Source organism: Hylaeus volcanicus, chromosome 3, assembly GCF_026283585.1.
Source record: "Hylaeus volcanicus isolate JK05 chromosome 3, UHH_iyHylVolc1.0_haploid, whole genome shotgun sequence".
In the NCBI taxonomy this organism is placed as follows: domain Eukaryota; kingdom Metazoa; phylum Arthropoda; class Insecta; order Hymenoptera; family Colletidae; genus Hylaeus; species Hylaeus volcanicus.
The window spans coordinates 12077716-12100885 of NC_071978.1; the positions used below are offsets into that span (position 1 = coordinate 12077716).

The following is a 23170-nucleotide window of genomic DNA, read 5'->3' on the forward strand; positions in this document are numbered from 1 at the left end:
TTCAATTCAAGGCGTACGTAGGGAAAGCTTGTGGATTTTAAGCTGAATTAGTACTAGTGGACGAGCTTAAACGCTGTGACAAGAGATTTATGTTAGGTTGTTTTCCTTTTATCATGATACAACTAATTGGAGGGCAACGTATAGACCACATAGTAATCTATGGTAGATGGAGTTGACATTGCATATAAAAATTCAAGATGTGGAAAGATCAATTATTTTATATCAGTCATTCTCAAAAATTCTTTACAACTCCTCGCAGTAGCACTTTGAAACAGGATAGTTAGCTTTCTCTCCACATATAATAATTGGGCAAAAATATTCTATAAAATGTCAAAATCATGATTTTTTAAATTCTTAATAATATCAGATAAATGTGCCTCATTTCTAGCGAGACCAAATCCCAGGCTTCAAATTTGTTAACAAAAAGAAACAATGACTCTTCCTGCCGCGAAAGCCACTAATTTAATTGATGGGAATCCATCATGGCCGACGTGTCTGTCGCGTCAGAAGTTCGCGACAGTTTACTAACGCAGACGCGTGACGAACGAAAGGTGGGCAACCGGGAAGAGCTGTCGGTGACGACGTTAATAAACATGGATTTTTGCCGTCGTTGTAACCCATTTAACCATACCCGTAAAGTGTGGGACAGGATCGCCGTGCCTCGAGCTCAGCGACGTCTCTTATGGATGACCACCTCCATGGAAATGAAAAACTCGTCTCTTTGCCAGGGTCTGACATTGCGATCGCCTGGTGACACGATTGAATTGCCGGCGTTTCTCGGTCGATCCCTCTAACCGGTCCAGTGGGACTTCTCCTGGGACCTTTTTTACGATTTTATCCGACCAGTTGATCGATCTCGCAAAAAGCAGCTCGGGGAAATGGGATAAGTCGTTTTAGAAACAAGAATACTCGAAACGAAATTACACGGAGCTTGTAAACTAGTCGATTACGTTTGTATCTGATCAGTCATGAGCTCTGCGGTTAGGTCTGAGCTCCAGAGGATTTCAAGTCCTCCAGTTTCGAAGAGGGATGGAGAACTTCAATATTCAATGTCGCTGAAATTGTTTGAGCTGGGAGGATGATCATTCACATCTCCAGTCGAATAAAAATAAAAATTCGAACAATGAAAAACATTTCACAATGGATAAATGAATATGTAACTGTTGGATCAAATCGTAGTTTGTAATAGATTATTATATACTGATTTTCCTTGTTGTCAATCATATTCTAAGTTACATCCAAAAAGTATATACCACAACCCTAAATAATGAAATAATCCTATTCTGCTTTAATTTCCGATTCCAAGCTGATATCCTCCACACTTGTCCCACACTAAAATGCTAGAGTATCTCCATTTTCTTCAAGAATCTCGAGAATTCCCCATCGCGACCAGATGAACGCGCGTTTATCCGCGACGTTGGCCTGTTGCGAATCGTGCCGCGTGGTCCGAAGTGCAAGCGTGCGTTTAATCAATCAATTACGGACAAATAGCCGTTCTGCGCGGGCGAATCTGTTGCAACCACTCTATTCCCCGGAGCGAACTGTTGGGGAAACGTGCCCGAGTGACACATCAGCCCGACGTACGAAGCGTTGCTCCAATTGAATGCATTAGGGCCGCTTCGTTTCATCTAATAAAGCTGCCCCGACATGCCTCGCGACTCGTTGTTCACGGTTAATCGCACCGAACGAAGATTTCCTGGCGTTTGCGCCAGTCGAGGAATGTTATTCTGTTTTCCTGAAGAGTTTGCGCTTGGGTATGTTAACACGAGAGCGTTTAGAGTACGTTTTGGAGTGGATATAGTAGAGATTCTCTTGGTGAAGGCTTGTGACAAGGGATGGAGAGGTGAATAGGTTCTTCAGGTAACCTGAGATGACCTTAAGAAGCTTGGCTAGGTAATTGCAGTGTAGTTATGAAAGTGTTTGAAAGGATGGGGCGAGGATGGATGTAATGCAGTGACTGGTGAGGAATATGGGTTCAGTTCTTCGAGGATTTGATATAGAAATCAGGAACATGCCACTTCTGGAGGCTTGCGAAGAGCCTACTGACACTACGCTCTTTCGAATGATAGAAATGTTAACATCTGGACACCTTGACCATGGAAAAACTCGGACTTCAAGTCCTATTCAACCTTACTACCTTCTTTCAGGGGCTAGCTATTCAGACAATTCTTCAAAGGAATCTTCCTCAGCAATAGACTGGGAATATTTAATCATTTATGATTAATGTAAATATACAAAAATATACAAGGATGTGTACAAACACATAGATATGTTAAATATAAAAAATATGATACTTTGATTCACTTCTCTGTTCTTCATCTGTCTATACAGTCAGTTCCATATACATCCGTACCCTATACGCCTACCGAAGAAATTATATTAAATGAAATGATAGGTTTGATATTACCAAATAAATTTTCTGTAATAAATATGTACGTAAATAAATTCTGCGTGTGTATGTATCTACAATGAAAAATTTATTTAGAAAAAACCAAACTTGTCATTTAGACAAATTTCTTTGATAACCGCAGAGGGTACGAATATTTATAGTACTGGCTATACAAAAATATAAATTTGCATAAACATCCACAGTCCATCAATATCTTCAAACCAACCAGTGAATCTACTTCTAACCTCCGTCAATCTCGACTATTATCTCCAACATAATTAAAAATGAATACCTGGAAAGAGCTCGCGATACGCCATAGAGTTCCTTGACCAGTCCCATAAAGTCTCTATCGCTCCCTGTGAGCTGGGTCGAGGTTTACGGCGGACAGTGTACGTCTACAGACCCCACAAGTTGTCAGTTGCGTTCAATCTCCGTTTCGCGGCATTAACGAACGCATATTCGTCAGACGCAAAGCGGTTAATAAGCGCGGACAATGATTTTTACAAACGGACTCGATTGCATCTTAATGAAGCGTCGAGGATGCGCCGCGAGAAAGGAGAGGCTGGAGAAGAAAAGCACACGGTGTGATGGCTGGGGACGGACGAAAAAGAAGATAGCCGTGCATAAACAATGCGAGACACAGTGGACTCTTAATTAGTGGCGTGTCTCGCATCCCAAAAAGCCCTCGAACGATCGCTGCGGAACGAATCCATTGGGCTGGCGTATAAACCATGGCGGATGCGCCCGCTACTTCGTCACTTTTTCATTATAAAGGCTGCGGAGAAAAAAAACCACATCAAAAGAGAGTTGAGTTGCAGAATTTAACTCTTCCTTGGACCGATTTGTTTATTTTTGGATAAAAAAGGCATTTGAGCTTAAACTTGGTTTATTTAAGTGCATAACTGTCGCTTTAGTTATTGCAATAAATTCATACTTTACAATGTAGTAATTATTTCCATTATTCTTAGCATTACTTTGCCTTGTAAACTCTTTAATTTTGGGCTTCTATAGTCAGAAACCAACCCTTAGTTATCGTACCAGAACTCAATATATTACATGTACGTTAATCTTGTCTTTGGTGCCTCAAGCTCGGATACCTCGAGGTCGCTAAACTCGTACTGTAGCTGCACATTCGCATGCTACAGCCCCTGAGGGCTAAGAAAAGACAGTGAAAGTGTCTATTAATATTACCGAAGTACATCCTAAACAATTCTGTTCTACGTCTATTAATTCTGCCTTACGACACCTTCAACAGTCCTTAAACGTGAGCCCTGTCTCACGTTTTGTATTCATACTGGGACCACCTGTGGTGTCATTATTACATGTCAGGCTATGACATTCGTTCCATCATGCACTAGTTTCGATACTTATAGTAGAATGTTTCAACAAACAAAGGATATTCTACATCTGTCATACGTTCTGACAACTTCCTCTATAATTTAAAACTCTAATTGCATTACTGTAAACGACAATAACTGAGCTATTGCAAAGATTATGATATTCCATCCTGTACTTTTCAATGCTTATATAGCAGAATATCTCAACAAATAGAGGATATTCTACAACTATCATACATTCTGACAACTTCCACCACAATTCAGAACTGCACTTGTGTTATTGCAAATAGTTACACGCCTTCCAGTCATCAACTCTTCGCCTCCCCTTTAGGGTTACCATTATCCAACCAGCGCGTTGTTAGGTAATTGACAGTGTTTGCGCTCCCGATTGGTTATTTACGGGCCGTTATCGCGTGTAGAAAGTTAAAAGAAGCTGCAGCGCGGTTTCGCACTCAACAGGTGCAAGCTATTCTTTATCTCGTTTCACAGCGAATGTATAAATTAGAAACTTCGCTGGCGGTTATGTTAAAAGAAAATCGCTTTTTTTTATGTTGACTTGTTGCAATCGCATGTCACATCGCCAGGTTTTCTGCCTCTGTACCATGAATAATAATTTGTTATACATAGTAAATGAAGTATACGAATCACGAGGATATCTACATGCGATACGTGCTGACTTATGACACAAAATCGTTGATCTCGTCAATTACTTCTTTTTACACGACGAGATCAGAACAACGACATTGAAGGTGTTGAATACATCTTATTAGAGTCTTAACGCTCCAATTATGTAACCCAGACGCTATAACTCGCTTTCGATGCTAGGTTAATAAGCGCGTACAGGTGTGCCTCGCGTTTGCAAGAAACGTTTACGTCTCGTTACCCTCCATACATTAATTTCCATTTGGTTTCTTCATTTCTTTCCTTCTCCCACTTTTCAGCGTATAGAAGAGTCCTCGAGAGGAACATAACGCGTGCGATTCTTCCAGGTGTCGCGGCTCTACAAGGACCAGTCCATTGGCAACCCTGTGAGCATCTCCGTGATGAAAATCGTGAGGACCAACGAAATATTCGCGCCTAGGCACAACGGAAGGGAAGGAATCGCGGCGTCAGACATGCTGAAGGGGTTCTGCAAATGGCAGAAGCACAACAACCCTGATGAACCGTCCCCAGAGCATCACGACGCTGCTCTCCTTTTAACGAGGTACGTAAAGCCTGGCGACTTGAGGGGGAATCCGCTAGGGAGTAGTTTCAGCATGAATGATCAACTGTGAAAGTGGAGGTATTTATATAAAATTGAAGACAGCCTTGAAACTGCATGATGGCACTTCGAATCTAAGCCAGAGCTAACCCAGACATCTATACTAAATTGTCTAAGCATGAATTCCCATCTGAAGAAGTGTATGTATTCGTATAAAATTGAAGAGAGTCTTGGAACTGCCTGATAACACCTAAGACCTAATCTAGATCTAATCCAGACCTCCGTTTTAAATTGTAGTAACAAGTTATAAGTTTATATGTGCTCCTCATGCTTTTGAAATACCGCAGATGGTTTTATTTGGTGGTTTGCAAAGCAACGAAATATTTTCAGGGAAAATCTGTGCCACAATCCCGACGAAATGCGCTGCGACACTTTGGGTCTGGCCGAGCTGGGACGTATGTGTTCTCCAGGGTCCTCCTGCGCCATAGTTCAGGACAATGGGCTGGCTGCTGCATTCACGATTGCTCACGAGATTGGTCACGTGTGAGTAGAACTGGAGTAATCAAACTGTCGTAAATAAGTGCCTATTTCGGTCGAGAATTAGTACGCAAGGTGGTCCAAGCGACTGACATCAGCTGGACCACTTTATAAATATAGTGGGCCATGGGGAACATACTAGGGACGCTTCTTTTTCGTCCATAAGACCACCTTGAACGAATGTTCTCATATTTTTATATTACTTACACTCGTGTCATCTTTTCTCCACGCTTGGATCGTTTACAAACGTAGATAGAACTGATTTCAGACTGCAATATGTAGTTGGACTTCTGTTCTTAAATTAATGCTCTGAATTAAAAAATCCCACATTTCTGCAATATTAATTTCAACATAAATTATTCAAGATAAGAATTAGAGGGTTTCAAAATATCCTTGCTAGTTAAAAATGTAAAAATGAAACCGTCAACATCATTTTAATTACAAATTTCCACAGTCCTCCAATATTAATTTCAGCATAAATTGGCCAAGCCAGGAATTAGAGTGTAAATAAAAATATGCTTCCTAATTAAAAATTATAAAAAAATAAATCAGTATCAAATTTTTCGAATTCCAGACTGAATATGCCACACGACGACGACGATACGAAGTGCAGAGGGTTCAGGAACCGTTCAGGCGTGCACAACATCATGTCCAGGATGCTGGACGACAACACCTTCCCGTGGGAATGGTCTGCGTGTTCCAGGCATTACGTCACTGAGTTCCTCGAGTGAGTCAGTTATTACCTTGACGAGACAATAAACGACATCGTTCTGAAAAGTGTCACGCCGATGAATTGACCCCTGACCATTGCTCTGACCGGCATTAGACTTCGTCTGTCTCGTTAGGATTTACTTTTTCTTCATCCAGCCAGATACCGTTCCACGTGTCTATTGTTTATGGCGTCGTTGGATTGTTCTAAACGTTAACAGGCGTGAGCTGAACCTCTGTTGACGCGTAGCAAGTTTACTTAAATCAATTTGGCTCTCGTTAGAGCAGCGAGTCTCTTTTACAATTAAGTTGCAAGTCCTAAGTCTCATTTTCGTGGAGTCCTGGATCACTAAGATGCTGGAGGAAATTCTTTCAAGGTTCTGCAACGTGTTTACTCAGTCAAACGAATGTCCAAGAATCTGAGAAGTGTGATATATTCATATCTGACCTCGTTTAACTTTTGCAACGTTATAAGAGCGGTCAAGGATGGTTAAACCTCATGTAAACCTTACTGGTTGTCCACCAATTTAGTCTCCACGTCCTTAAAACATAATAAAGGTCCTAGCATGGATTAGTTGAGGAGTACTATCGTTTCATATTTGATTTCCTTCAACTTCGCAACTGAGAAAAGTGGTCAAACATCGTCAAACCACCTGCAAACCTCACTGACTGTCCTTCAATTAGCAATTTTCCCCTTTCTTTAAAAACCAATAAGGGTTATTAGCATGGATTAGCTGAGAAATGTGATAATAATTTCTTATTTAATCTGCTGTAACTTTTGCCACTGAAAAGAGTGATCAAACATAGTCAAACCACCTGCAAACTCCACTAATTTTCCTTTAATTAGTCACTTGCCCTTTCCTCAGAGAGCAACAAAGGTCCTTAGCATGGATCGGATGAGAAATACAATAATAATTTCTTATTTAATCTCCTTTAACTTTTGCCACTGAAAAGAATGACCAAATATGGTCAAACCTCCTGCAAATCTCACTGACCATCCACCGATTACTTATCCCCTTTCCCTTAGAAAGCGACAAGTGTCCCCAACATGGATCAGCACAGTCAAGATTCAGATTTTGATGATACCCTGTAACTAAGCGTCACATTATAACTACAATATGTTTATATTTAACCCTCTACCCTCTACCTTCAGTTCACTCATCGAATTCGGTTCGATTGGTAGACGCGGTGGTGCAAGTTTTTCTGCAGCGGCAGAAGAACCCGACGACTCGTCACTTAGGAATCCGGTTCCGCTGGATTCTAAATGACCCGCGCGTCGCGAGGGCCATTCGTTTCCAACAAAAATTTTCGTTCCACCCAAATGACCGCGCGGTGGGCCACTAACCGGAACGATGATCTTCGAGCATGTCGAAATTTGTTTCAGAGCTGGGAACGGCAACTGCCTGCTCGACAAGCCCGCGACGATCATGGAAATGGAGGACGCGAGCAGACTGTCAGGCGAGGATTACTCCGCGAACAAGCAGTGCGAGCTCGTCTTCGGTCGAGGCTCCAGGATCTGCTCCCACATGGTCAGTGATGGTAAGTCGCGCGTTTTTGTACGAATTACTCATTCAGACGAGTTAGCCCGAGGTAGCGCATTTTTTACGGCTCTAGAAGGGCTCGTGAAAGGCTATCTTAGGGATTCTTTTGTTGAGAAACGCAGGCATCGCGATTACTTTTGGAATTTTAGTTTTGAGACGAAAGAAACAAAGGAGCTATAAATTCTAATGGCCGCTGATAGGAATTTCGACATTTAATCTCATGTGCAGTCAAACTCATGAGTATACATACGCTGTATATCTATTGAAGAGATATGTCAAAATTAAATGATAAGTTTGATGTTTCATGGAAGTACATATTTAAATTGAATTTATGAAGACAAATTTCTTCGACAGACATAAAGGGTACGATCATTTAAGGACTGTATGTTGGAGTAGAACCTCGATAATTGCACCAAAGCATACGAAAGGGGGTGATCAAGTAAGAAATATTGGATTAGAATAGGAAATTTCAATCCACTACTGCTTTGACCTGAAAAAAGAAATAACAAAATTCTAGTACCTAATAATTTTTCTTATCCAACTCTACTCAATCATCCCTGAACCAGCCCTCTCCACCACTCACCCCAACGCGAGGAACGAGGTCCATGCATTTATCGAGGTTCAACTCATCCCTGACGCTGCAGTCACTCCAGAAGATCAATTTCGGAACCTGCAGGGCTAACGATCGAAACAAATAGTCGCATAACGAATGTACTGCTTAAGAATTGAGATAAACTGAGCGGTTGGTTGGTTATCGGCCAGGCAGTGTGCAGGAGATTGTGGTGCACCGCACCGAAGTGGGATCATCATGATGAATGTCATACCCAGTACATGCCCTGGGCTGATGGAACCGCCTGTGGCTACGACAAATGGTGCCATCGGGGCAAGTGCGTCTCTCGAACAAATCTGGAGCCGGTGCACGGCCAATGGGGTGAATGGGGACGCTATGGCGAGTGCTCGAGGACCTGTGGCGGGGGCATAAAGAAGAAGTATCGCGAGTGCAACAGTCCACTCCCTCAAAATGGTGGAAATTACTGTGTTGGGGATCGTGTGAAATATCGCAGCTGTGGGACCAAGGAGTGTCCTCCAGGAAGTCCGGATTTCAGGTGAGTTGTACTCCTTCAGTTCAAGACTTCTTCAGCAATATCTTCAGCCTCCATTAGCGAACACATTATGGTTATAATTAGACTGCGGATATTTATGCATTTATAGGAAATTTGAATGTGCAAGAAACTACAGAATGCAAACAATATGCAAGAATATAAAAAAGATTGAAAGTAAAGTTCATGTTATAACATTTGCTGATAATAAAATAAATTTCTATTTAGGTTAAATTTTTGTAGGCACGTTCGCGAAAATTTTATTTTGCATAAACATCTGCAGTCTAGTTATAATATTGGGTTCTCTGGAAAATTCATATCGATTTTTGGTAGGTGGTACAGGTTTGAATATATCGGAATGGTTGAAAACAAATGACATGTATACATCACTTAAACGGTGGAAAGAACAAAATGGTACCTAGGTAATTCAATAAATATATATCAAAATTTAAATGTGCCTTTGAATTTTTCTTAGAAATTGACATGAACTTTCTGAACAACCCAATATGTTTAAATTTAAACCTCTACCCTATGATAGGGGCCTGGTGAAGACAACCCCCAATAAGAGTTCATTTTCACTTCTTTACTTGTTTTACTGAAACTACCAACGTCAACGCATACCTAGTGAGCTGTGCAGGAGTCCTTAAGTCTCCTCTTCAACTTCCCTTGGTGAACACATTATAACTACAATATGTTCATATTTAACCCTCTACCCTCTAACGAAATTGCAAAAACAAGTTCCACTTACACGGAAACAAAAGTATTAGGCTCGTATCAATTTTCACGACTAGTTTGGCAGTGAACGTGTTAAAGTTTTACTTCAGTAAAAAAGAATCTAGCGTTAATAATTGCATGGCTCCAGGAAGAAGTTCGAAGTCCCGCATTTAAAGCAACGAACAAATCCGTTTTGTCCCTTTTCGCAGGGAGCAGCAGTGCTCGCAATTCGACAACAACAACCGAAACATACCAAACGTGACCAAGGACGTGAAATGGCACGCCAAGTATACGCGGAGTAAGTTATTCCATCGGTAACCAGCGTCTCGTAAATATGAGACTACGTTAATAGAGTTTCCTCTACGCCGTCTGGTCTTCCTGTTTCAGTATTGCCACAGGACCGTTGTATATTGTACTGCCAAGTGGAGAGCAATCAGTATTACATGCAGCATGGCAAGGTGATCGACGGAACGCCGTGTGGCCTGGACACCTTCGACGTGTGCGTGAACGGCCACTGTAAACCAGCGGGATGCGACCACGTTTTGAACTCGATGGCGAAGCTCGACACTTGCGGCGTCTGCAGGGGTGACAATTCCACTTGCCAGAGGATCACGGGCACCTACAACTCCACCCAGTACGGGTACACGAGAGTGACCAAGATTCCAGCGGGAAGCAGCAACATCGACATCAGGCAGTATGGTTGGATGAATTCCAAAGACGACAACAACTATCTAGGTATGGCTGATATTTCATCCGTTCATTGCACAAATCGATTAACTCCATAAAACAACAAGTTGAGAAATGCGATGAAATAATGTACAGAGAGGGTAACATTAAATTCTCTGCGAGTAAGACGATTAACATCAGAGCCTCTGTAAGTGGGACAAACAGTTCTTGCACCTGGATAAGCGAGATGCATCTTTGAGTGAAATTAAACTTACCTGCATTTGAGATTCTACTTAGCCAAATTCGATCTAAGGTACACTTAAATAAAAATATATTTATCACCTGAAGTTTAAGACAGTTAAGGGTTCGAAAGAGACCTGGTAAATTAAAGTAATAAAATTATTTGTTGAGAATCGAAAGTGACTCGAAATTAAATGATTTTGTTTAGCTCTGTTCCACTTAGGCAAATTCAACCTAAGGTACACTTAAATAAAAATATATTTATCACCTGAAGTTTAAAACAGTTAATCGTTCGAAAAAGACCTGATGAATTAAAGTAATAAAATTATTTGTTGAGAATCGAAAGTGACTCGAAATTAAATGGTTTTGTGTAGCTCTAAGACTCGGAGAAGGCGGCAAGTATATACTGAACGGGAACTTCATGGTGATGCACCAGAAAGTGATCGCCATCGTGCAGTCTGGTGTCACTATCGAGTACAGCGGACCTGAATCGGTTGTGGAGCGTTTAAATAGTTCCAGACCTATTGGCACTGACCTAATCTTAGAGGTAATTTCAGAACACTTGAATATGTCTGCATACTTTCTGTGTATTTCTGATTAGAAAAATTTATGAAAATATAACGTGAGGATTTAATTAAAAAGATTCATAAAATATCTAATATAAATAACGAATTAAATGATAGATTTAATATTTAATAGACCTAGATGGTACGAATATTTATGTGACTGACTGTTACACAAAATATTAATATTCTACTTATCATTCCTTTATCTACATCTGTAGAAATGTAAATTTCCATAAACATCCCCAGTCTATTTTTAATTGAATCGACACGTTTTAGAGCATCTAAACTGTTCCTTCATTTCTCGTAAGTTTTTATAATAGCAACGTGGCCTTTCAGGTGTTATCGGTGCCAGACGAGTATCCACCTCAAATCACCTACGAGTACACGGTGCCTAAAAAGATCCTAGACAGTTACACCTGGGTTCTAAGCAACTGGTCAGAATGCAGTTACACTTGCCAGGGCGTGAAGTATCGCAAAGCTAAATGCAGGAGCACCGAGCACAAGGATGTCGTCTCCGACGACTACTGCCGCGAGGAAGACAAACCACGCGAGGAGAGCCAGCTCTGTAACCGTCACTGTTACCTCAAGTAAGTGTCTTCCGATTCTCTAAAGGTTTAGTGACGTAGCGATCGACGCATCAATACAATTAATTTTTAAAAGAGAAACGAATCCGATTCAAATAGAAAACTGAAACGAAAGAGTCGAGTCGATAGAGTTTCGATACAATTAATTTCTAAAAGAGAGACGAATCCGATTCAAATAGAAAACTGCGACAAAAGAGTTGAGTCGAAATAGTTATGATTGAAACAGTGCTCCCTTGCTGAACATACATTCCAGCTTCAAAAATATCTGTCAGTTTTGAGGATCCCCTTCCTTCATTCCCAATTGTTCCAGGTGGCAAATCACGTCCAAGTCCGAGTGCTCCAGTCATTGTGGCTCGGGTACTCGCGCTGTGACCTCCAAGTGCTTCCAAATCCTCTACAACTCGAACTATCCGCCTCGTCCCGTACACGCGCAGGCCTGCGCGCATCTTCAACGACCGAACGAAAAGGAAGCTTGCAGTGGTCCCTGCGAGAACGTTCATTGGAACTACGGTGAATGGGGTAGCTGCAGTGTCACCTGCGGGGGTGGAGTTCAATACAGAACAGCCGTTTGCGAGCACTCGAATGGGAGACCAGTGAGCGAGGACAACTGCGCCAGACAGGAGAAGTATCTGAAGAGGATATGCGGACAGGACGCGTGTCCCAAGTGGGACTTCGAAAAGTGGACCCCTGTGAGTGGTTTTGGAAATTGTTTCGGACATTTTCAGCCATTTTCGAAGCATCGAAGCAATTTTTTATGAATATTCCAAGTAGCTGCATTTCCAAGCAATTTTTTTATGAATATTTCAAGTAGCTGTATTTCGAAGCAATTTTTTATGAATATTCCAAGTAATTGGATTGCAATTGTTCAACGTGTGGTATCAATGTATTCTTTATGAGTCTTTTTTTCGAATTTGAGGGTAATTTTTTAACCGCAGTGCTCCGTGACGTGTGGTGTGGGCAAACGACGAAGGCAATACTTGTGCCACGTGGACAATCGAATAGTGTCGCATAGTCATTGCGGTGACTCGCCTCCTGAGGTCGTGGAGGCTTGCAATGCTGGGCCTTGCGATCAATGGCAAGTTGGCGACTGGAGCACGGTAAATATAGTGCCTTGGGATTAGTTAAGACCTTGCACTTGAATTCTATACTGAAATTACAAATCAGTTCGATCCTGAATTAAAATACTGAAATTACAAATCAGTTCGATCTTGAATTAAAATACAGAAATTAAAAATCAATTCAAACCACTGTATAACTAATAAAAAAAATTGATATAACACGTACCAATATACAATATATTATGTTGATATAATTGAACCACATAATAAAATTTAAATTTGTCCTGTGTCCAGTGTTCAGTCACCTGTGGCGAAGGTATAAAACAAAGGAAAGTCCTTTGCAAGACTTCTGATGGAACTACTAGCAACAAATGCTCCAATTCTGACAAACCAGAGGACATCGCCTCCTGTCAGCTTCATCCTTGCCCGATAGTGGTGATTACCTCTTTTCATGCGTCTCGCTGTACTTAAATCGCAAGACTACTAACAGAATGTTGTTATAGGTCAATGCACCACCGATTAAATATTCCTCTGATCCACCACAGGAGGATCCTTCCCAGCAGGGCAACGAGGTTGGCGATATTATATTCCGTTCTGGGTACCAGTGGCATGTTGGATCCTACAAGGAGGTTGGTACTTTTCTCATTACGATTTGATTCCGAAGAACTATGAATAATTATATATAATAACTGTCTGCGATCTTTTTTCCAGTGTTCCAAGCCTTGTATCGATGGCTACATGTCCACAGTGGTGAAATGCGTTTCCACCGAAACGGAAACCATCGCTCCCGACGACTACTGCGACAGGAAGAAGAAACCATTGTCTGCTATTCCTTGCAACCCCCATCGATGTCCAATGTGGAACACTGGTGATTGGAGTCAGGTCAGTGGAGGAATAACTTATAAAAATAAATGATACATTTGTTATTTTTTCCTCCTTTTATATGTCTGAAACAATTACAATCGTGGTCCGTGGGTAGTATACCATTCTAGATACTGTGACACCCTACAAAAATCATTGAATTGGATTAAATTTTACGATTGAGTCAATTCGTTGATTTCTGAATTTAGTGTAACGTCGAATGCGACGCGGGATTCCAACACCGCCAAGTGCGTTGTCAGAGTCCCTACGGTGAAATTCTACCGGACGATAGCTGCCACGACAGCGAGAAACCGGAAGTGGTGAAGATCTGTCGAAAGAGTCCCTGTATGACTCCTACCAACAGGAAGAACCGGTTAGAAACGAACATTTTCCGAAAATGGAAAGTGTCTAACTGGACCTCCGTAAGTATTATATCCTAATATCGCTTTCCTTATATGTAAACAATATAATTTCACTCTATAACCGATTATCTTATATTTACAATATTATTACTGTCATTGGCACCTAAAAATCTTTGCCAAATCAGGGTATAATTTCTTTACTTCGTGTAAAGTGACAATAGAAACCCTTTGCGATAGAACCACCACTTTTTGTAAAAGTAGAATACTGTACTATGTTACGCGAGGGTCCACAAAGGTAACGTAATCGAACATTCCTCCTAACTTCGTGTCACTGACAATGAGTCTTCTATCGATGTTGTGAATCTATAATCCCATCTTTGTTGAAAGCTGTTTTCCTCTGTGGATTGAACGGCATGCGATCAGTTTACTTCGTGAAAATGTTAAATGTTAAATCAGGCTTTCTCGTAATATCAATACTAATTCGACATGCAGCAGCACAAATGGAAAGATTGAAAGTAAAAGGTAAGAAGATAGCGCGAGCCAGAGTTGTGCTAATTTTTATCCGAACAACGAATAACGTTCTATCCAGATAAATTTATTTAAACAACTTAAATAGTATGCATTATTTCAATTTACATTATATCAAATTTATTTTCACGTCTCCAAAGACAATTCGTAGCAACGAATAAGGATTATCAAAAATAGTGTCAATTAACTATTTATGTAGATATAATTATCTACATAATCTTATCTAGATAATTCTAGATAGAGATTTATTCGAATAATGTTCAACTCTGGCGTAAACAGCAACTTAGGCCAGCAAGTATCCAACTGAAAAGGTCAATTATAAATACAGAAAGCATTGGTCTCGTTAGAGAACAAAGAAAAAGTGGTAGCTTGCTAGTAACCTGAATAGGAGCCGTGAATAAATATGTATTCGCTGAGGTATCATTGTGGGAGTCGAGGGAAGGCGCCTTCAGTCGCAGTTTGGTCGAATGAAAATGTTTTGCAGTGCTCGAAATCGTGCGGTAGCGGACTACAGAGGCGAAGGGTGGAGTGCACGATGAGGAGAGGAAACCACGGACCGGAAGTGACGGTTAAGGACGAGCAGTGCTCGAGGCTTGGTCTGGCCAAGCCAAGATCGCAGAGGTCCTGCCGACGCGTTGCCTGTGACTATATTTGGCAGGAAGACGCTTGGTCTGAGGTACCTTCATACCTCGCCATTACGATCCATCGATCACGTTTTTTCTATCATCGCCTGCCAACTTGTCCATTTCGCAATTTCCATGTCTTGGTTCGAACCTATCACGGAGCTTACGGATGGACCCACGTTTATTTTGTTTTTCAATTCGACCAGGGCCAGGGGTACCACGCGTTTCAGCGAACTACGAGCACGTAAACTAGTGGCGGCACTAGTTTGCGTGCTCGCCGTGCGCTGAGGCATTCGCAGTGCCCAGATCTGTTCTAGATTGTCACTAACAAGGGGAAAACTCAATCTGTCCTCTTACAATGTTCATTTTTGCGTGATTGCGGGGCTCCGTCGACATAAAGAACATACACGGTCTGTCTAAAAAGAAACCGAACTTTTGCTATTAAAAGAAAAAAGTACAAGTAAAGTTTTTACACACACATTTATTTACTCAAAATAATCTCCCTCTGCGTCAATACAGCGTGTAGTCCGCATAATTAACATTTCGAAGGACCTTTGCAGCTCTTGTTTTGGTAGCCCGTTTAGTACGGCGGTTACAACGGCCTGAATCTCCGAAATATTGCTATAATGTGTCCCTTTCATTGGAATTGGCATTGTTACCTTGGAACATTCACGCTACTCGTCGGATCTGTCTCTCTGCGATTATTTTCTTTTCCCAAAATTGGAAATTCCAATGAAAGGGACACATTATAGCAACATTTCGGAGATTCAGGCCGCTGTAATCGCCATACTAAACGGGCTACCAAAACAGGAGCTGCAAAGGTCCTTCGAAATTTTAATTACGCGGTCTACACGCTATATTGACGCAGAGGGAGATTATTTTGAGTAAATAAACGTGTGTGTGAAAACTTTACTTGTACTTTTTTCTTTTAATAGCAAAAGTTCGGTTTCTTTTTAGACAGACCGTGTCTAGATGTGATTCTGTAACTTTGTGAATGTGAGCTGTTAAAGTAACAGCCCTTGTTTCACCCTCGCTACCATCCCGGGAAAGTGAATATACAGTAAATTTGCTAAAGGATAGATTGTGCCTTTCCAAATAAAAGGATACTGGTGTGTGATCAAGTCCAAACAAAGATTCATTAGAAATTCGTACTCCATTGTGGTTTGAGGGATAGTACACGAAATGATCAAAGTTAGTTAAATCTGTTGACTACAGGCTCTTTTAATTTAATTCTTTAACATAAATCGAGTTTATAATTCACACAAATATAATGTCAGAGATGGTCTACAATAATATCCTTCGTATTTATACTATCGTACTATCTTTGATCATCAAATGGTCTTGGTATGTTTCCACCAAAGTAGAGTGATCGATTCGTAGTTAAATAACCCAAATTCTAGTTCACCTTAACACGTGTTTAATAATATTAGCGTTCTGTATTGTTCCTTTTCGTTATAAGAATTTTTCATTTTTGATGTATCCAAGCGTGTGTTAGACACATAGAAACCCTGCAAGAGATTGGACTGCAAATATACACAAAGAAGTTTGTATTTCATCAGATCATCCGTGGCGGAAGAATGCACATCAATAATTCATTCAATTAACACTATTAACTTCGCGTGAATTCGATCAAATCACTTGCGTGATCGTGAACCGTGCATTTTATTTATTCGTGAACTGTGCATGGGAATGGATTTGTTGTTATGCTTGCTGCACGCCAAAAAATGTTTATCAATGAATGAACACAATATATAAGTGTTAAGGAATGAAAATGTTTACTGTATCATCTATCACATACTGAAATTCTCACGTATATTTCATGTTTATAAATTACTGTTAAATTTTGCTCGAATTGTTTCACTAAAAAAAAATCTTTTTGTCTTGTCTATAATGTGATGTTACATTCTACATTAGAAAGAGGAATAGACAAAATAGAAAAAAAACCATACCAGTTTTCATCATTGGTTTACTTGGTAAGAATTGCAATGAAGAGCAAGCAACTTTGTTTCAAGTGTTCAGCGAAGTGTGGCCAAGGAATCCAACGACGGACGGTGACCTGTTATCGCACCAATCGTTATGGAGTGATCGATCCAGCACCCAGTGACAATTGCCCGATGGATCAGAAACCATCCACCGAACAAACTTGTAAATTGCGGGACTGTGACGACAAGTATTACTGGACTGCTGGTCCATGGAAGAAGGTAAGTTTAATTCAACGACTAAGATCAGCCATAATTAGAAAATATTCGATAGAATAGGATAAATCAGGCTTTAAACAGTTTCCAAATATTAAGAAACTATTAAAATAAGTTTATATACACGAGTATCAAGAATTCTTATCTAAATTAGTATCTATTAAGTGGCGATAGCAATTTAGATGTTTATTAACTTGGACTTCTACAAACGTGGAAACATGAGTTTGTTCATAAGATGTTGGAAGATCATAGAACAAAATGGACAATATTTTATATAGTAGATATATATTTCCTTGTCTAAGAAAAATGCCTAAGAAAAATGTTTATTTGTGCGTTAAAATCCGAACGAAATTTTTGCCGAACAAAATACTTGGAGTATTAGGTAACTGAAATCAATCTAAATTTCAGTGCAGTCACACGTGCGGCCAGAAGGGCCGTCAAACGCGAAGATTATTCTGCCATGACAGAACTGGGAAGAAGGTGATGCGCGTCAACTGCCCTCTGAAACACAAGCCGCCCCGGAAGCAGAAATGCAACCAAAGAAAGTGTTACCCAGTTTCTTGCCTCGAAGCCAAGAAATATTTCAAAACAACCAATGACACCGAATACACTTTGATCGTGAGCGGAAGAAGCATGTCGATTTACTGCCATGGAATGGCTACCTCGGAGCCAAAGGAGTATTTGACTCTAGTGGCTGGACCTCGAGAGAACTACGCGGAGATATATGACAAGAGGTAAATAGTTAGATCTATTTTTAATAATACCGCAAATTTTTCATTTTATTTTCATTTTTCATCGTCCATCCCGAAGACAATGCAGTTGGCAAAGACATGATCCACATGTTCTTAATACATTCGCTGCGGACGAAAATAAGTAGCCGTTCACTGGGAGCTGCAATTATATTTTTGTTAATGAAAAATTTATTACAAATGTTCTAATATGATTATTTTGAAAAACTTATGTTTGTGGTAACTTTTTTTACATATAATATGATTGCCGAATACACAAAATGAAAACTGAAAAATAATAAAAACAACCAATAAATTTTCAGTTGGACGCAGATGTGCGTCATTCACAGCGAAAGTGTTAACCATAATGTAAATAAAATTTACCGAATGTTTACTTAGAAAACAAATTGCGAATTAACAGATCGATATAAAAAAAAAACATTCTCCGTGGAACTAATACTATATCACTTGTTCTATGTTGTCCGTAAAATTATAGAAAAATATAGAGTTCAAAATTCCTTGTTTATAACAGTACATCATTTCTAGATTAATAGATTCTCGAACGTGCCCCTACAATGGACAGAGAAACAATAGTTGCGATTGTGCTACCGACGTTGGGACCATTTCTGGCAAAACAATGTTCAAAAGGGTGCGACTCGATCCTGTCAAGCTTTACATTACAGGTAAGCTGCAACAAATTCGAATTCGTAAGTAAAATTCAGACCTAACATATCTCAAAACATTCCTCTGTGTATGTTCCAGAGAACGATTACACATTCTCGTGGACGGAAGGTGCGAATCGCGTCAAGTATGGCATGGCTGGTGATTGCTATAGTCGTGTCTATTGTCCCCAAGGTCGCTTCAGCATCAACTTAAGCGGAACTCGTCTGAAACTATCGTCGGATGTTACTTGGACGGGAAAACCTGGAGTATCGATGGAAATTAATAATATTGTGAGTCAGGCATATAATTAGTACTAGCATAATTAATAAAAATGTGAGGTTCCAAGCTTGGATGTTAGTATGACAACTATTATGACCTAAATCTAACTTCTATTTCGTAAAAAAATAAAGAAATTAGTAGAAGAAAAATTAGTATATAATATTATTTGTTTTAATTATTTTAATTGCGCCCTTTAGAGCAATCAGCGCGTCACTGGAAAATGCGGAGGTTACTGTGGCTTTTGTCACCCTAAAATCGGCTTAAAATTGGATGTCCTACCACCCTAGTCCAGAAAGTATGGAGCTTACTAATCTCTAGATGCCTGTGGAGTACAGGTACGTAGCACAAATACTTCGATTCACTTTTTCCCATCATTGGATTGCTACAAGAATTATTAGGAAATTTATATCCTTTTTTTTTTATTAATAAAATTAAAAGTTGAAGTTGTGATTTTGAAGATGTTCTGCGCTATTTCTGATCTTACCAGAGAACGTATTTTAAATCACTTCTGATATCTGAAAATTGCTCAAAATTATTTAATTATTCTTCAACTCTAGGATAAATTTCCTGCTTGCAAAATAGTTTGATTGCTCGCTGTTGGATCATCCCCTAAACAAAACATTTTCAGCTTTCAGCAGATAAAAATTCCACTAGAGGATTCGAGTGCGTTGCAGAGGAGTGGTTCCGCGAACACAAGATGAAATCGACGATCTGCCAACGAACCGACATCTTGACCTCAAGATTACTTATCATTCGCTTAAGTCGTCACTAGTCTGCGTGATTTTTAGCAATAGTTATTGGACGAAATGTTAACGTCGTACAAGCAAAGAGACATCGCTTCGATGCGAGCTCACGTGCCCGGAAAACGCGAAGGAGCACTCGCGATGAACTATTTTCGATACGCCGAATAGAGTGTAGATTAATTAACAACCATTTACTTAACGATTTGCATTTAGAGTTCAATGGTTTATTTATAGTAAGGTGTCCTTTGTAGAATTTCATTTCTTGTTGCTAATTCTACAGTAAATTCATCCAAGCCTATTGAAATAGGTTCTCGAAGTCGACACACCGAGAACTTGAAGAAGAGAAAAGTGGAAAAACTATTTTCCAACGTGGAACAATTCCAAGGGAATAGCCAGATATTAGCGAAAGAAAGGAAAACCCGCCGCGAAGAAATTTCAGCGAAACTAGACGAAAGTTTTCGTAATTTAATAGTTATGGGACGCGAACTATGAACTAGGAAAACGCACTGTAATACTTTCGTTCGCCGAATTCTTGCATTTGTCCAGTTAAGAGTTCCATTAGATGTGTAAATAACTTAATATCCGGTAAGGACTGCAGTATTCGTTTTGTTCATACTCAATGAAACATGACTGCCAATTTGGTTGGAAACTGGGTAAAGAAAGAAAAACTGGAACCCAAAGTGGAGAACCAAGTGGTATAAGCCCATCTAATCTTTTCTAAAGTGGAGGATCTATCGAGATAATTATTGATTACATTGATAAATATTGATAAAAGGATTAAACCAAGCCACAGTGGGATTTAACGTTTCCTCTGACAATAAATTCCTCCTATTGCACACCTTTCGATGGATGTCGATAGTTGGCATCTCTTGGACCATCTTCTAATGGAAGATCCAGGTCTGAACCTGTACCATTTGGTCAGTCGAGTACTTTAGCTACTGTATGACTAAGAAGATGCAAATTGAGGCAGCTGTACATTCTGCCACTGCCGTAAATCCATGCCTTATTCACTATGTTTGTACAATACGTTTTGATGCAGGTTTAAAGAGAAGAGGTATAGTTACAACTAGAGTATGCGCATGTTTATCTATTGGCGTCTACTAGGTCACTCCTCCTCGCTGGCAACGCTTGCTGGAGTCGTTTGACCTGAAACACCGAGACTTTAGTATTTTCGTGGCACGTAGAATATTACATTGGGCGACCTATGACTTAGCGTGGTTGATTTATGCGATGTTTTCGGAGCCGAGAAATTCGTATCGCGCCCACGGGGGCGGTTCTGATGTAGCGAATGGAATTAACTTATTAACGTGAGTGGTAACTCAATGCTAGCGACCGGTATCGACTATTTTAAGTACAGAACGTTGATTGGGAAAGCGGTGTGAATCTATTTTTGACAATCGAAAACGTATTCTTCAATCGGAGACCTGGACATTGCTTAAAATATTTTATTTGACACGTAAACTGTGAACATTTTTCCGAGGCGAAATTTTCTTTGAAAATAATTGGAGAATACATAATCTAAGATTCGTTGAGTTACGATCTTATCTAGATTTATTGGGTTGTCCAGAAAGTTTGTGCCAATTTTTAAGAAAAATTCAAAGGCACATTAGAATTTTGATATACATTTATTGAATTATATAAATACCATTTTGTTCCACGACCTTTCCATCTTTTAAATGGATTGACCCACGTTAATTGTTTTCAACCATTCCAATATAAACAGACGTGTACAATTTAGCAAAAATCGGCGCGGACTTTCCAGACAAACTAATATTTTCTTGTTCACTTCATCTGCAGAATCATTTTCATTAAATTCCTAGTGAAAAGTTGTATCGCCAATATATTGGTGACGTGGCAATCGATGTGTTAAAAGTTTCATAATGTAGGTTTTGGTCTCCTTCATCCACCTACATAATTCTGTTGGTTTATAAAATGAAGCAATAACAGATCGGGAGGAAAAATGAATACTCAAAGCAGATACGAGTGAACTCACACCACATTTTCAATGAACGCTGCAACCGATATTTTTAGGAGATGTTTAGATCCTTTGAAATCGATGCCTTGATTTTCGAGACGAAAACCTTGACTAACGACGAAGGAAACGTGAAGAGAGTCTCTCGTACCTACTCCAAAATACCAAAACAATTCTCGAGTACAAATCCTTCTTTTGGCAGAGGTACGATGAACTCGCTCTCATAGGCTATTGTATGAGAACCGAAGGGAATTTAGCTAAGTACGTAACGTTTCAACAGACTGCCATAGTTAATGTTATTATCGAATACATATAAATATATATATATATATATAAATATACATTAATTTTTTAATTAGAGAGCGAATAACACGGCGAATTCGGCCATATAGTAACGTAGCGAAGCATAGAGGATGAACGATCCAACTATCGTCTTCTAGAGCAAACTAGAGCTCTTCAAAAGCAACCTTGAGCTTTCGGTATTCTCGTAGATAGACGATAGCGCGGAAAAACGTTTTGTAATCATTTTTGTACAGCCATGTGATCAAAATTTCTACACGAGTCATCAACGACCTAACAGGTCGCACGATTAGTTTCGCCATGTTTGTAAAAAAACCTATAAAGTGGAAAAATGGAAACGAATCGCGTGACTCGTTTAATAACGAATGTAGAATACATATTGCATGATAAAAAGAAAATGTATCCGTTTTCGTATGTATATTATTCGCAGTCGAACGGTAGTTTACCAACTAACACGTGACAATTTCTTCCACCTACCATTAGGTATTCTATTATTCTTTTTGTTATGTATCCTGCGATACATGTACGTCTAAATGTATTGTTTTTTGTTTCTCGTATAGCGCTTCATACGTTTACAACAATTCCTTGAAACGATCGCGAATTGTTACTGCCAATATCGAGTATTTCTTTTTTTTTTTACAAATTTAAGCGTATCGCGTAATTATAAGCGTAGAAAAGTTCGACGCGGTAATTCAATTGCCACGATCTCGAAATCTCAAGTTGATTTGACTTTTCTTTCTTTTCTGTTTTTTGCGTGGTCTCGAAGACAGACGTAATCGTTTTGCACGCCAACACAGCGAAATAACATTGTACAGTCTTGATTAGTAATTTATTAATACGTATCGTTTAATATCATTAATATGTAGCTTATCGTAGAGGCGATCATTAGTACCAGTGTACGGCAATTATTTAAATATATTAAATCCACAAGTAAAATTTGTCGATATTATTGTGTAGAACCACCTGTCGCAAGAGAAATGAATCCGAATGACGTATGTTTATTACGAAAGTATACCTAAAGAGTCTTTAATCGATTCGAAATTGATCGAAATCAATTCGTTGATGCCAACAATGGACGTAATACACGTTTCCAACAGGAAACAGATTAGATAGTAAACACTTCAAAATAATAATTAAACGTATTAAATCGGAGATATTACACAACCCTCGATGAAACGAACTAAAAATCCACAATTATTTCATTAAACGTTTTATATGTGTCACCCTGTGTATAAATAATTAACAAAGCCTCTGCAATTAAACGATAAGATGAGT

General features: G+C 39.6%; 1 protein-coding gene across 5 annotated transcripts in view; it reads left to right on the forward strand.

Moving 5' to 3' along the window:
* LOC128873654 (A disintegrin and metalloproteinase with thrombospondin motifs 1-like) overlaps positions 1-22850 on the forward strand; it is a 128274-nt gene extending 105424 nt beyond the window's left edge. For 2 of the 5 annotated variants that reach the window (XM_054117352.1, XM_054117351.1), the window contains exons 10-31: positions 4716-4930; positions 5318-5470; positions 6039-6191; positions 7557-7711; positions 8480-8819; positions 9737-9825; positions 9915-10262; positions 10808-10980; positions 11336-11586; positions 11894-12272; positions 12519-12680; positions 12936-13076; positions 13145-13270; positions 13353-13523; positions 13712-13924; positions 14877-15068; positions 17028-17216; positions 17619-17944; positions 18485-18621; positions 18701-18891; positions 19078-19215; positions 19509-22850. In XM_054117352.1, the coding sequence (XP_053973327.1) occupies positions 4716-4930; positions 5318-5470; positions 6039-6191; positions 7557-7711; positions 8480-8819; positions 9737-9825; positions 9915-10262; positions 10808-10980; positions 11336-11586; positions 11894-12272; positions 12519-12680; positions 12936-13076; positions 13145-13270; positions 13353-13523; positions 13712-13924; positions 14877-15068; positions 17028-17216; positions 17619-17944; positions 18485-18621; positions 18701-18891; positions 19078-19167 (4194 nt within the window). In that variant the 3' untranslated portion in view covers positions 19168-19215; positions 19509-22850. Of the gene's footprint in view, positions 1-4715; positions 4931-5317; positions 5471-6038; positions 6192-7556; positions 7712-8479; positions 8820-9736; positions 9826-9914; positions 10263-10807; positions 10981-11335; positions 11587-11893; positions 12273-12518; positions 12681-12935; positions 13077-13144; positions 13271-13352; positions 13524-13711; positions 13925-14876; positions 15069-17027; positions 17217-17618; positions 17945-18470; positions 18622-18700; positions 18892-19077; positions 19216-19508 lie in introns of those variants that run through there. The other 3 variants (XM_054117353.1, XM_054117354.1, XM_054117355.1) reach the window with 3 other exon arrangements.
* Positions 22851-23170: the final 320 nt, after the last annotated feature.